This window comes from Topomyia yanbarensis, chromosome 1, assembly GCF_030247195.1.
Source record: "Topomyia yanbarensis strain Yona2022 chromosome 1, ASM3024719v1, whole genome shotgun sequence".
In the NCBI taxonomy this organism is placed as follows: domain Eukaryota; kingdom Metazoa; phylum Arthropoda; class Insecta; order Diptera; family Culicidae; genus Topomyia; species Topomyia yanbarensis.
In genome coordinates, this window is record NC_080670.1 from 148,302,116 (window position 1) to 148,317,393 (window position 15,278).

General features: G+C 38.8%; 1 protein-coding gene across 2 annotated transcripts in view; it reads right to left on the reverse strand.

Annotated features, from left to right (window-relative positions):
• Window positions 1-15,278, reverse strand: part of LOC131677012 (tektin-3-like) — a 42,115-nt gene that overhangs the window by 15,593 nt on the left and 11,244 nt on the right. For both annotated transcript variants that reach the window (XM_058956497.1, XM_058956506.1), the window contains 3 exons: window positions 8,574-9,401; window positions 6,336-6,445; window positions 5,859-6,030 (listed from right to left, as the gene is read on the reverse strand). In XM_058956497.1, coding sequence (XP_058812480.1) covers window positions 5,859-6,030; window positions 6,336-6,445; window positions 8,574-9,401 — 1,110 coding nt within the window. The remainder of the gene's footprint in view (window positions 1-5,858; window positions 6,031-6,335; window positions 6,446-8,573; window positions 9,402-15,278) is intronic.

Here is a 15,278-nt window from a genome sequence, read left to right on the forward strand (position 1 = left end):
CGTTCTGTCTGGGTGATAGGCCTTTCATTTAAAATTGGTTTGGATAATATCGGTTCAGCCATTGCTGAGAAACACGAATGAGAGTTTGTCCGTTACATACCCACCAAATCGAACTGCACAGTATGAAAGTGTGATGAATCAAAAGTGTGATCAAAAGTGCAACTCCTTCGACCTGACAAATTATTGACATAGAAAAGTGTCAAAAACAAACTTCTTCTTAATTTTAGCAGCTGGAAGGTTAGCATGGCTGCCAGTATCCTGATTTTTACAATACATTTGATGGAAAAAGTTAATTTTTTGTCGATTTCATATCATTTCATTTGGCAACCGTGAAAAAAGTGTGATAGCGAAGTGCATCAAAAATCCGTTTGTAAATCCGTCTTCATCGGTATTTGCCTCTTTATTGGCGAAGCTAGTTGTTGGTTTGGGAGCGGTTGTCGTAGTCGTTGCACCTGCATTATTGGTAAATTGGATCGTTGTTTTTGGTTTATCTGAAGGTGTCGGTGGCTGCTTGTTAGGCTTGTTGGCTGTAGTAGATGAGTTTTGACTAGTTGCTTCGGCGCATGTTTTTCCGTAGTGGGCTATGGTATGGTTACAAAATTGGCATGTTGGGGTCTGCCCGGGATATGTGATTAGCGTTGTTTGCTTATAAGTCACGCCATCCCTCGGTGATTTGCATTCGATAGTCATGTAAGAAGGTATTGGTTTAGTCACTCGCATCCTCACAATACGAACGCCGTTGGGAATGCCGGTGAAAAAATTTCTCCAGGTGTCATTCGTAATAGATTCTACTTCTCCATATTGCGACATGATTTGTTTGATGTAATCTTTTTTAGTGCGCGGGGCCAAATCATGGATATGCACGTCCACCATGTCGTTTTCCATATGCACCGGGATCTTGATTCTGGTGTTATTAAACTCGACCTCGTGCTGCATGTTGTTCTTTTCAATGAAGTTTTGTGCCTGTGCTAAACTTCTAAACGTGATCAAAACACAGTTTTTAACGTGATGTAGCTGAATGTACGTAACCTCAGCGAGATTAAGCTTCAATTTAACTTTAACTAATTGCTCCACTTCCTGAACTGTGGGTCTAACACGAGTTTTATTAAAGTTGATTGAAATCGTGTTATGTCGTAGCACGGGCACTTTTGTTTCATTTGGCAAACTCATTTCACTCCGCAGCCGGGGGAAACAATACAGTATTGTTTGTGCACTGATATGATATGGACTGCTTGTGCGATAGGCACAAGTTTCGATAGGCTTGTAGGTAGTCAGGGATGCCAAAGGTACCGATAAACTACATTTTTTCGGTATATTTACATTTGCACAAGCCGTACAGCCCGCTACAGCGACGTATTACTACAGCTCTTGCCAGAACGGTAGCCAAATCGAGTACATTTTCCCGGACAGCAGTTGAATACATTTTTGTTTTGCTGCTGTACTCCGACTGCTCGGTGAGAGTGTGGCGTAGTAAAGTTTGTTCTCTCGCTTTGTACATTTTTCTCTGCATAGTCAAAGGGAGAGGCCCGCACACGAAAGCGTTGATGCCGGCCGTGGCGTAAATGAGCCGCCTTCATTGTCGTCATTTTTGAATAAAAATATTAAAAAGATTGAAAATATTAAAAAATGTAAAATAAGCAAAGAGAAGCTGTACCGCTCGCGTCTGGTGGCTGTACTGGGGACAGTAGTTTTTTGTCATGTTACTGCTTTGCACACAGGCAGCCGTACAGCGCTGGGCGTCCTGCACTAGCGAATGACAGCAGCATCGAGAGAGAAATGAGAATGTAGGCAGAAAAATTACAGCCGCAGAAAATTGTTCGGTGGTTATTCTAGCGCTTGTAGGTAGAAAAATGAAATACGAAATTCGTTTTATCGATATAATATTTGGCTCATTTAAATGGATTATATTGAACAATAAATAGGCGAAAAAAGGTAATCCACAAATAACAAGCCATAACTTTTAAAGTATTCGAAATATGTATTTGATGTCTTCAGTAAAGTTATTCGCAAAAGTAAGAGCTACAGATTTTCTGAAGGTATCATCTCAACACAATCACTTCCAAGAAAATTTATGAAAATTTCTCACTCGTAGGTGGATTAATTGGTAAAATCACAATACCAAAAGAAAAGGAATATTGTATGCTTTAAATTCTCCGAAGATACTATTGCCCTAAAATAATCAGTTTTGGCGCCAATAATATATTGAATGTTTTTGGTCTTATTTCTGGCTATGGGAATTGATAAAAATTCTTCGCCTGCATGTAATGTTAAATATCTCTTTTGATAATAGTCCGAATTCAACAATCTATAGTTTGTTCGAAAGGTATTCGTATACGCTTTCTAAAAGTATATAAATTGTTTAGTTACGCTGTCAGCAAATTTAAAAAAACTGCAAAAAACGCGGTTTTTGCACCTTCAAACATTCATATCTTGAAAACTAAACATCAGAATGAAAAACTATTTAATAGCGTTCTGTCTGGGTGATAGGCCTTTCATTTAAAATTGGTTTGGATAATATCGGTTCAGCCATTGCTGAGAAACACGAATGAGAGTTTGTCCGTTACATACCCACCAAATCGAACTGCACAGTATGAAAGTGTGATGAATCAAAAGTGTGATCAAAAGTGCAACTCCTTCGACCTGACAAATTATTGACATAGAAAAGTGTCAAAAACAAACTTCTTCTTAATTTTAGCAGCTGGAAGGTTAGCATGGCTGCCAGTATCCTGATTTTTACAATACATTTGATGGAAAAAGTTAATTTTTTGTCGATTTCATATCATTTCATTTGGCAACCGTGAAAAAAGTGTGATAGCGAAGTGCATCAAAAATCCGTTTGTAAATCCGTCTTCATCGGTATTTGCCTCTTTATTGGCGAAGCTAGTTGTTGGTTTGGGAGCGGTTGTCGTAGTCGTTGCACCTGCATTATTGGTAAATTGGATCGTTGTTTTTGGTTTATCTGAAGGTGTCGGTGGCTGCTTGTTAGGCTTGTTGGCTGTAGTAGATGAGTTTTGACTAGTTGCTTCGGCGCATGTTTTTCCGTAGTGGGCTATGGTATGGTTACAAAATTGGCATGTTGGGGTCTGCCCGGGATATGTGATTAGCGTTGTTTGCTTATAAGTCACGCCATCCCTCGGTGATTTGCATTCGATAGTCATGTAAGAAGGTATTGGTTTAGTCACTCGCATCCTCACAATACGAACGCCGTTGGGAATGCCGGTGAAAAAATTTCTCCAGGTGTCATTCGTAATAGATTCTACTTCTCCATATTGCGACATGATTTGTTTGATGTAATCTTTTTTAGTGCGCGGGGCCAAATCATGGATATGCACGTCCACCATGTCGTTTTCCATATGCACCGGGATCTTGATTCTGGTGTTATTAAACTCGACCTCGTGCTGCATGTTGTTCTTTTCAATGAAGTTTTGTGCCTGTGCTAAACTTCTAAACGTGATCAAAACACAGTTTTTAACGTGATGTAGCTGAATGTACGTAACCTCAGCGAGATTAAGCTTCAATTTAACTTTAACTAATTGCTCCACTTCCTGAACTGTGGGTCTAACACGAGTTTTATTAAAGTTGATTGAAATCGTGTTATGTCGTAGCACGGGCACTTTTGTTTCATTTGGCAAACTCATTTCACTCCGCAGCCGGGGGAAACAATACAGTATTGTTTGTGCACTGATATGATATGGACTGCTTGTGCGATAGGCACAAGTTTCGATAGGCTTGTAGGTAGTCAGGGATGCCAAAGGTACCGATAAACTACATTTTTTCGGTATATTTACATTTGCACAAGCCGTACAGCCCGCTACAGCGACGTATTACTACAGCTCTTGCCAGAACGGTAGCCAAATCGAGTACATTTTCCCGGACAGCAGTTGAATACATTTTTGTTTTGCTGCTGTACTCCGACTGCTCGGTGAGAGTGTGGCGTAGTAAAGTTTGTTCTCTCGCTTTGTACATTTTTCTCTGCATAGTCAAAGGGAGAGGCCCGCACACGAAAGCGTTGATGCCGGCCGTGGCGTAAATGAGCCGCCTTCATTGTCGTCATTTTTGAATAAAAATATTAAAAAGATTGAAAATATTAAAAAATGTAAAATAAGCAAAGAGAAGCTGTACCGCTCGCGTCTGGTGGCTGTACTGGGGACAGTAGTTTTTTGTCATGTTACTGCTTTGCACACAGGCAGCCGTACAGCGCTGGGCGTCCTGCACTAGCGAATGACAGCAGCATCGAGAGAGAAATGAGAATGTAGGCAGAAAAATTACAGCCGCAGAAAAGGTAGGCATTTTGCATCCTTGTAGGTAGTATTGATTGTTTCAGTTGTGCGGGACGATTTTTAGTTTCTGCTCAGGGCGAGATGTGAAGACAAACTGACTTTATATTACTTGACACAACATCGGAAAGTCCACGTGGACATTGTGGGGAGGGGGGGTAGGGGTACATCAAATGTCCACGCTGGCCCACGTAAGGGGAAGAGGGGGTCAAAAATGAAGGTTTTTTGGTCCACGTGCCATATGAATGGCCCCAAAGGATTGTATTTCATGAGTTTTGATTTTTTTAATGCATTTTTTGGGATGCGAAGGTTTGAATTATATTTTTACATAGCCGGTTTTTCATGTTGAGTGAAATAGCGACTTTTATTATCGAACATGCTAAATAATTGGTTTTCCCATATGAAATCCCTTACAAGCTTCGAACGCAATGCGCAAACTTGACAATCAAATAACCACTCCCAAACACAATACCGATTTATATGGTTTTTAGAAATTTCAACTGAAAGTTTTTATGCAGACCTTCCCCTGTTTTTCATTTCTGCAAAATATTTTGCTGGAACTATCCAGCAAATTAGGATTTGCAAAGAGTTCATCGTTGCAATATTTGCTAATTTTGCCGAAAATCAGCAAATCTATAGAACTTGATTGCTGAAACAATCAGTGAAAGAATGGCAATTTTGCTGAGTTTCAACAAATCGAACTGACAGTTCAGCAATTTTTTTTGACGGAAGTATTGTTGATATTTCAACTCAGCAAATTAAGCAAAAAATTATTCGGCGATCAAAATTTTGAATGTATAATACTCTTGTATAATATAATAATAATAATTAGCGATTCGGACGATGCTAAAGTTACTATACTATATTCATAGTTAGGCGGAGATACTGAGCGGAGCCAATTGAATATGTCAAATGCCGGAGCCAATCGAGTATGACGTCATATAACAGTTTCTTTTTGCATGTAGATGGAGAAGGTATTGTGATTATGGTGATCATTATTTTACTTTTTTCTTGTGTTGTCGAGCATACAACGAAAATACAGAATATTTTTATGTAGTACCAAGAAGTATTGGCACAAATATAAAACCAGATCATATCTTCAAATTCGTTTCGCTATACGTACATGTAAAATCCTTACTCACGACGGCCTCAATAAAGCTATTACGAAAGAAATTGAACATTAGCACGAGATGCTAGTGTTTTCTTTCTGAAATAAGTGTTGCCAGTTTTCAGGCTTTTGTTTTTGCCTCACTATGAATATAGTAACTATAGACGGTATGTGGAAAACTGAAACTTAAATCCATTATCGTTTCGTCGTAAATTAATGTTCTGAGAATATGTTCGTCGTAAATAATGTGAACATACTGTTGTCGTATAAGTGTATACCTTGTTGAGACAAAATGTTTTTTGTTGAATAAAATTTGCAATAAGAATGACTACATTATTGTTTGCTTTGAATATCAACTACAAATGATATGCGTACACATTTTATTGTCCAACGAATTTCAAATAATATCCTGAAGGTCAGCTGGAATGTGATTAACAATTGACAATCAACGAAATAGAAATGTTCAAACTCACTTTGTGTAAATGCAGTTGCATTTTGCTCTTCGCTTCGAGCATTTCCGACGATCGGTTGTTGAACGCATTGTTAGTGTTGCTCCAGCAGTCCCAGACGGATGTGGCCACAGCGTTGATGAGTGATTCTGCATCACTACGAAGCTGGCAGGATTTCGAACGTTCCGAGTGTGAGCTTTGATGAGTCCATGGAAGCAGCGTCAGGAATGAATGAATGGCAGAGAGAAAAGCAAACAACCAATGGTTAAAAATCCGTTCAAATATGCACTCATAAATTACCGCAATTACGAGTGCGATTATCTCGTGGTGAAAAGCGTGTTTCCTGTCATGCGGGAAAGGGATTTTTACATGCATAGCACACAGCAACTGGGTCGCGAATGATATGGTCAGGATACGGATCAGATCGGAAACGGTTTGGTTGGTGCAATGTCAATAATAAATCAGACAGTACTAGTGCGAGAAAGGTAGCAAATTAATTACTTGTTAATGCGCGTGCTGCTCGAACCGGACCACGTGCCGGGGGTACTAACAGTCGGATCATATTTTTCTATACCACCGTAATAATTAATCCCGCGGCTGTAGTTATTCAACTGCGAACGAGACAGACGAGATAAATTACAAAGCTTTGATTAGTTGTAAGGTCGTAAGTTATTGATATTTTATTTCGTATATATGGGCGAGATAAGCGCTATGTGGTGGATTATTGAAGCTGTTTGTGTAGTAGTTTTAATGCCAACATCACGTGTAGCAATCAATATTTGCTTTATTCAGTATCGTTGCAAAAACGAATTATTTTTAACGTGTATTGTTACTGCGTTTAAGCGGTGAGTCACTGATCACTGCGACTCTTTTAGACTGCTTTCTCTTTAGAGTGCATCTTTACATCCTCTGAGTTTCGCAGATGTTAGTGAAATTTCGGTCAAGATGGAATTAAATTGCCCAAACGTTTGCGAAAATATTTTGTTCATTCTCATCCCTGGGCTGTCGCATCGCGCTAATGGACATCATTCGACCGTCTCGAAGGTTTTCTAAAGTTTCCAGAAACGGATGAAAGTGAACCACAAGTCGGATGAAAGTGAACCAACAGAGCACTCGGAATCTAAACATTTGGACGCGGGATTTGGCGAAACAACTTGATGTGTCGCAAAATTTCGTCAAGAGGGCCAAGAAACGATCCGGATTGAAAACGTACAACGTATAGAGACGAACACCAGCAGTGCACTCCAAAAAATAATGAAATTTAAACGACATGTAAATCAATACGAATGTAAACATACAAAGTTTGAATAAAAAATTTGTTTGAAAATTACGTTAAAATCAATTGAAGCATCAAACAGCATACAATTTTACACTTTCATTCGTGTAATATTACATGTCATTCATTTTACAGCAGTATTCGAGTAAAAATACATTGAAGTGCATTGGTTTTCCGTTTAAAGTAACTGTAATTTTCAATCCACGCGTAAAATTAGAATAAAATTCGTTGAAGAAAGCACGACAGGTCGTTTGTATTTGTGGTGGAACTTAATTTTACATTTATATTCATGCTCCAAAAATGTGCATGAAAATAAACTTAAAATTACAAAATATTTTTTTCTGTGTGTGTAGCCAAAACGAGCGCCCGAAAACTATACACGATGATGCCAATGAGATACCGGTGCTGCGTCATTGTTGATGAAATCTGCATCAAATCGGATTCCAAACAAATGCCGGACCACACACAAAAAATAATAAAATTTAAACGACATGTAAATCAATACAAATGTAAACATACAAAGCTTGAATCGAAAATTTGATTGAAAATTAGGTTGGATTCGATGCACTCAACGGGAGAATCAAAAAGCATATGATTTTACACTTTCGTTCGTGTAATATTATTCCCGTTTAATGAAACTGTAATCTTAATTCAACGTGTAAAATTATAATAAAATTTGTTGAAGAAAGCACGACAAGTTGTGTGTATTTGTGGCGGAACTTAATTTTACATTTATGTTCATGCTCCAGATATGTGCATGAAAATAAATTTAATATTACAAAATATTTTTTTCAGTTCCACGGGTAAGGACAAGTTTGCTGTGAATGACCATTTCAAACCGAGGAAGCTGTCGAAATTCGTTTCGAAGTACCTAATTTGGCATGTCGTATACACTTGTGGAAAACGTAGTGAATTTGTGATAAAAGGAATCATAAACAGTGAGATCTACAAAACAGCGTATCTCTAAAAACGGTTTTTGCCGTTTTGAGACAGTGCGATCAAAATCTGTTGTTATGGCCCGATTTGACTTTATGCCACTACTCCAAATCTGTGCAGGAGTGGCATGCGGCTAATTTTGTGGATTATGTGCCTAAAGACCATAATCCAATAAACAGTTTTGAGCTCTGCTGGATAAAAATATTTTGAGTTATGATACAGCGCGAACTTCGGAAGACTAAAAGAGAAACGAAGGACGAACAGGAAATGATTAGGAAGTAGCCAAAACTGCGAAAACGTCCCAGAAACGAATGTATAAGCTCTTCTGATGGAGGGCGTTAATCGCAAATGTCGAGCATTTCAATTAAACTCATCCTAAAATTAAACGACATATGTAAGCTGAAATATATACATATATTGAACTACTGTAAAACTTTGGTTTCATTCCGATAATGTTAATTGATTTACCAATCAAATATTTCCATTATTCTCGACTCACCACTTATCCTGCGTGAAAATAACCATACCTGATGACACAACGAATCGATTCCAAGAGCCGACTCCTTATGACTGATATCATCCTCCAGGGAGTGCTGTGCGGCTCGACAATCAGCGAGCTGTTTGGTGATTCTAGTCAACAGTTGCGATAGCTTTTCCTGACAGGATCTTAGATTATCCACTTCAACGAGTAGACTTTTTTCGACATGATCATGCACTAACTCGATGCTTTTGCGACCTTCGCGATGGTACAGACACTCTTGCGCAATGTGCAAGGGCGGCTCTAGATCTTGCAGTGCTTTCTGGACATTACGTTTCGTATCCGTAAGCTGGGCGGATTCGGCGATCAGTTTTTCCAATTCGGTCGAGAGCTCATTTCGCCAGAACGTTATATCCGTTATGCGTTCTCCCAGGCGCCTTGCCGCATCTCGTTGACCTTGGGAAGTCTTCTCGTCTGTTTCTCGCATAAGTCGAACTGCTTCCGAGCGAACCTTCTCCGCATAGTTGCGATTCTTGTCGGCCTCCGCGTATGTCACGACATTTGAGGTGGTCCATTCGTTTGGCGTGTAACGAGTATACAGAGCAGCACGTGCAGCGTGTTGAGGATTTCGCTCGAATCCCGTGACAAGATTTGGAAAGGTTACTGGATCTGAACACATGGCTGATGGCGAGTAGGAAGACGCTACCAGAGCGTTGGTAATTGGTTGTTCGTGGAGCGGAGTAACTTGAACAGCCTCGTAACCCATAGTCGGGCGCCACGGGTGTGAGCGAGGTGTTTGATAGCAGGTACCCGTTCTAGCTGGCGGTCCGGAAATTTGCTCCATATTGTGTGTGGCATGAGTAGTCGAACTCCAAGGCTACGGGGACAGAGAAAGAATCATGTTAGCTAGTTGTAGGATCAAGTCAATTGAAATGCGATATTTTCTATACAATTCAAACGTCATCCATTTGTTTCCACCGACAAACCTATCTATAGTATGTAGAAATAGGTTTATCCCCCGTCGTAGCAACATCAATATTTTTTCTATATTTTCGACAAAATCGTTCAAAGGTACGATTTTATTTGCATGTTTTGTTATTTATGAACTAGATAATAAATTATTCCGAATTATTTGCAACGTCAAGTGCATTTGAAGTAGGATGCCATATCACGATTTTACGACGAGGGTGGATAAATATATGGTACACGATACACGAAAATTATATTATATGAGCACGTTTTTTGTTTATATCTCAAACTGCGTTTGGCACAAGGTTGTCTAACTCTTTACAGGGAAAATAAGCTATGAAAACTATTGGTTGGCATGCTTTTTTCAGAAATTTACAGCCTAGGCCTAAGTGTACTTAAAAAAATTCTTTTAAATTACTGGTTTATCTTTACACTAGAGTTATAATTGAAATTGTGGTAAAACAGGTAAACACGTTTTGTGTGGTCATTCAAACTATATTGATTTCCTGGACTCATTTTATTAAGAAATATGCTTTTGATTAGCCCCCTGGAGCTTTATTCCGCCATTAAGAGCCAGGTTTAACTTCAAATTCAAATTAAAGAAAGAATTGGGGCGAAACGGGTTCGTGCGATCAATATAATTCGGGGATAATAACCCGAGCGAATTCTCTTGTGTTCAAACGCCGTACGTGTATTTTTCATAGAAATACCATGAATATGGTCCGTGCCAAATTTCACAACCATAAAAATACTAATAAAATGGGCTCGAACACCCATGAATAAACCAGAATATGGTTTTTACAACATGCTGATGATGTTTTCATGAGCTGGAACCCATTTCAAACACTATCAAAACACCATGCAGTGGTCAGAGCTTAAACAAATTGACATTTCTGCGTGAACATGGAAGAGAAACGAAATTCACTTCATACCTGCCGCGATGAATGACATGTTTGATTCGTTTCCCTCGTCATTCGTTCTCCCGACACTTAGGTTCGGGTGTGTTCGGTTTCAAAAGTAAACTGAATTTTGTTTCTATGCTAGCTCTGAGAGGGATTATTGAGCAACAGCGCACCAGATATAGATTACGCTGTTCACTTATGCTCGAAAATGTAGAAGATGCCAACTACTGTCTTCAAACTGACCGCATAATATCAAATGAATGCTTTGGTTAGTGAAGGAATTGATATTTCCTCTGCATTCAAACATTTAATTCTGCATGAACTTTTATTCAGTTGGAATGTTAATGAATGAGGGAGGCAGCGAATCTGAATGTTGGTTTCGGTAAATAAAAGCAGGAATAGGTAACTGATTTTGAATTTTCGCAGCACTGGCAGTGGCAGAATAGTGCATTATAGGTTTCGTTTGCTCTGGAAAAGTAACAATTTGCGATATGCTTGGAGTGGAAAAGTATGTTAGACAACTTTTTTTTTCTTTTCGGCGAGAATTGTTTTATGAATGTCAATATTTCATAACGTATACCATGTAAAATCGATGACAGAGCAGTGGGATTAAGGCCAAGTTTGCTCTAGGTTATGCAAAACTGAGAAGCAACATCAATTCAGGCACAGAGAACAGACGTCCATCTCAAGTGTAAATGTCGAGTAAAAAAAGGACGGCACATCCAAAGGTAATGTTACCGCAAGAAGTGGTTCTGTCGTTATTCCGTTTAGTGCGTGAGTTGTATTGAATTGACAGCGGACCACACAATTGATGTCCAGGTGACCATAATAATTATATTGGGATATAATTACTAAACTACTAAATCGCAGTGAACAGACATCCAGGTTCGAATAAACAAGTTACAAATACTTATTTTGTGATTTGAACTAATGTCCGCTAGATCACTACGGTCACAATGCGGATTTTAAATTTAATAAGCAGGTAATGTAGCCGAGGGGAGAGGCATTCAACAAGGTTAGGATAAATAGGGAAGAGGAGGTGAGGACGTCAGTTGTGGTGGATCATATCTAACACTTTCCACTATATTAAACAAGCAAAGGGGTGTTACAACATGATAATTCTGTATGGCCCAACAATCATCAATATTTTTTTTTAATTTTTATTAATTTTGGAGCAGAGAAAAACCCGCTGGAGTTGTGTGCTTTTTCTTCAGCAGCCATAAAACCTCCTCATCCTTTGCATCAACAGATTACAAACATCCAAATGATAAATATCAGCGCTTATTTCTACAATTAATAGTAACATTATGCAATTGCTAAATTATAACTAACACTGATATTAAAGCTAACTAGACAAAGAATTATTGAACAATCGCTTGGTAACGGTACGGGACAAGTTAAAGTCAAAAACATCAGAAAAACGATTGAATATACGACACATATAGGCGAATGGCTCCTTAGGGACCATTCATAAATTACGTAACGCGTTTAGGGGGGGGGGAGGGGGTACGAGAAGTTGTGACATATTGTGACATATGGGGGAGGGGGAGTAAGCTAGATCGTTACGTAACATGTTTTTACTGAGCAAAAAAAAATTTTTCGAGGAATTTGTTACGTAATAGGGGAGGGGGGGATAGAGAATTTTGTGACAATTTGTTACATGGGGGGAGGGGGGAGTCAATTTTGGGCGATTTTCGCGTTACGTAATTTATGAATGGTCCCTTATTGCCGTAATTGGTTCTGGTGAAAGGAATGCGGAAGAAATTATTATATCGAAGGGTACAACGACGGATATCGAAATTTAACATGTGCAGAAGATCAGAATAATCGATACGAGACTGCAGTAGATCTGCGATGATCGTTGCTTTTCAAACATCTCGACGAACACACAGGAAATCTAGGTCGATAAGCTTACACCGATCCTGGTAGCTGTGGAGGTTTAACGGATTCTTGCTCCGAGCAACTTTTTAGGTACCATTTGGGTCCTAGAACAACTGTGCTAATTATGAGCTCGATCCCTAAAACTATATTTTTGCGCCCACTGTTTGAAGTTTACATGGGATTTTGCATGCGAAAATTAACCTTCACAAAATAATTCCTCCCATTGCCTACTAAAAATAAATCGTTTTGAGGTTTTTATAGCAAATTTAACAAAGAAACTAAGTCTCGAAGACAACGAAACGATCTGAGGCTTGTGAAAAAAGTTATTAAGCGGAAACCGATTCATGCTGTGACGATTGATAAAATATTCGTTTTTTTCTAGCACCACTGCTGCTGGTTATTTAACTATACGCAATTTTGTTTCGATCTTCTCGTAATGTGCCTAAAACAATTATCGGAACTGTTTGGCCGCCTCACAAGAGTTTTGAAAAACAAATTGAAGCTTCTTTTGTACACAATAAGAGTAAGTTAAATTTTTTGTATGTAATTCTACCGTCAGCAGCAGTGATGCTATAAAAATTGAAATTTTCATCAATCTTCAGGGCTTCAATCGATTTTTGCTTAATAACTTTTTCTACATCTAAGCATCAGATCGTTTCGTAGTCTTCGAGACTTTGTTTTCTTGACAAATTTCCTATAAAAATCATATGTCTATTTATTTTCAGCAGGTAACAGGCGTCTTTTGAAAGAATTATTGATTTTCCCATGTGAAATCCCTTGTAAACTTTAAACCGTGGGCGCAAAAATATAGTTTCACCGATTGAGCTTAAAATTTGCAGTTGTTTTGATACCTGAATGGGACTCAGAAAGTTACTCGGAGCGAAATTTTTTTTCATGTAACCGTGTTCAACTCTAGTGTATATTGACAAAGTCCTTAGCGACTCGAAAAATAAATCCTAAGAGCTTAGATGCTTTGGAAATAGTGTAGGGGTGACCGGGGCTGGTTGGCCCAAGGGGCAGGTTAGCCTAAGGGGCAGGTTGGCCGAGTGCCTTTTATGAAAAGGCTATTAGGCGCAGTGGCGACATCTATAGTGATTTTGTTGGGGTATTAGGTCACCAATGTACCGACGTAATGTCGGAGTTTTGGTGGTGTCGTTTGTACAGGAGCACGTTTGTTCTTTTTTCGGCACTGGTGAGTAAATTTCTGTTTCTAAAAAATAATATGTGTAACGCGAATCAATTTACATCCGATTTTCAATAATTTGGCACTGCTGGAAAGGGTATTCAAAACGCAACAAAATGGTATAACGGTTGCCAGTGTAACCTTATATTTGTTTGTGTAAATCGTGATTGTTCTCGAAAATATACGTTGGGGTAGGTTGGCCGAGTTCTGTGCGGGGCTGGTTGGCCAAGTTGTAAATTTAGTGTAGGGTAATGTGCACTTTGATATTTGTGAAATTCCAACCTTTTTCAAAACAAAATTTGATATTATGCAAATATTGATGATTATAAGGAAAAATATTCACGAGAAATATGTAATAAAAATACTTTAAAATTATTATCAAATATAAATAAGAGATTCGAACCACTAAAAGTCGGCAATTTAAAAAAAAAGTTGATTTCGATATTTTATGAATTGAATACCAAGCTGGTTTCTGAATCTTTTGCGCGGCCCGTTCCACCCTGAAATTTTTCTTCCTGAGGAGTTTCTGACAGGATTTGTCACAGATCGACCCAACCCCGAACAAAACTCGTCCATTAGCATAGAATTTGCTGCTGATGTAAGCCTCTCTGAAGACATCAGACCTCTTCCCAAGGCGAGTTCACGATCTGATTCGAAGACACGCTGATCTACTCAAATTTTGACCGATTCCCCAATAAAAGCAGTATTGGAGGAGCAGAAAAATGAAATCAAACGTAAGCGCACGCTGGCGGAGGAAAAAAATCAGCGAAAGCTGGTAAAAAGTTCACTAAAGCTACCAAAACTAAGTCCAAAAAGTATAAAAAGACTAAAAAGTGAAGAGTGGATTCTATTTTCCTTACCTATATACGAAAAAACGATGATTTTTTGAATTAAAAGTTTTCCACTGATACATTTGACGTGTTTAACTTACTTTACCAAACTCGGCCAACCTACCCCAACCCTGGGGTTGGTTGGCCGATTTTTCTTTCCGCATCAGTTTGCTAATAACTGTTTCCCTGATTTGTTTTTCATGAATGAAAAAAATTACGTATGTGCTCAAGGGTTGTATCTTCATGACAGCGCAAACCGGTTTTCAAAAAGTCTAACCAGAATGAGTACAGAAATTCCGAAAGCAAAACTCGGCCAACCAGCCCCGGTCTCCCCTAATCTATGTGTTTTTTAAAATTCAGTTTGGAGTCCAGCAGAACCTCCAGATCCTTGACGGACAATTCTCGATTAAGAATAGTCTGTGAAATATTATAGTTGAATTTGATGGTAGAGTGTTTTCGGGTGAAGGAGATAACTGAGCATTTAGCGGGATTCAACTCCATCCTGTTAACCTTGCACCAATTTGTGAAATATTCAACTGAGGTTGCAATAATGCGGTATCTGTGGGTGTTTTGATGATATGGAATAGTTTGAGTTCATCAGCAAACGATAGTTTCATACACTTAATCGAAAGATTTAAGTCATTCAGGTAAAGTAAAAATATGAATGGGCCTAGATGGTTGCCCTGTAGAACTCCAGAGCCTGCAGCAAATGGGGAGGTCGTGTTGTCACCAATTCTTACAGTCATTTCACGTCCAGACAGGTACGAGTGGATCCAATTAAGAAAAGAGCCGCCAAATCCAAGCCTGCCTAACTTGGAAATTGTTATCAGTTGATTGATTTTATCGAAAGCTGCGGATAAGTCAGGGTATATGGCATCTACTTGAAGTCTTGCTTCCAATGAATTGATGATATATGATGTGTAGGATACTAAGTTAGTAGAAGTTGATCGCTTAAGCATAAAACCGTGTTGGGTTTCAGATATACAATT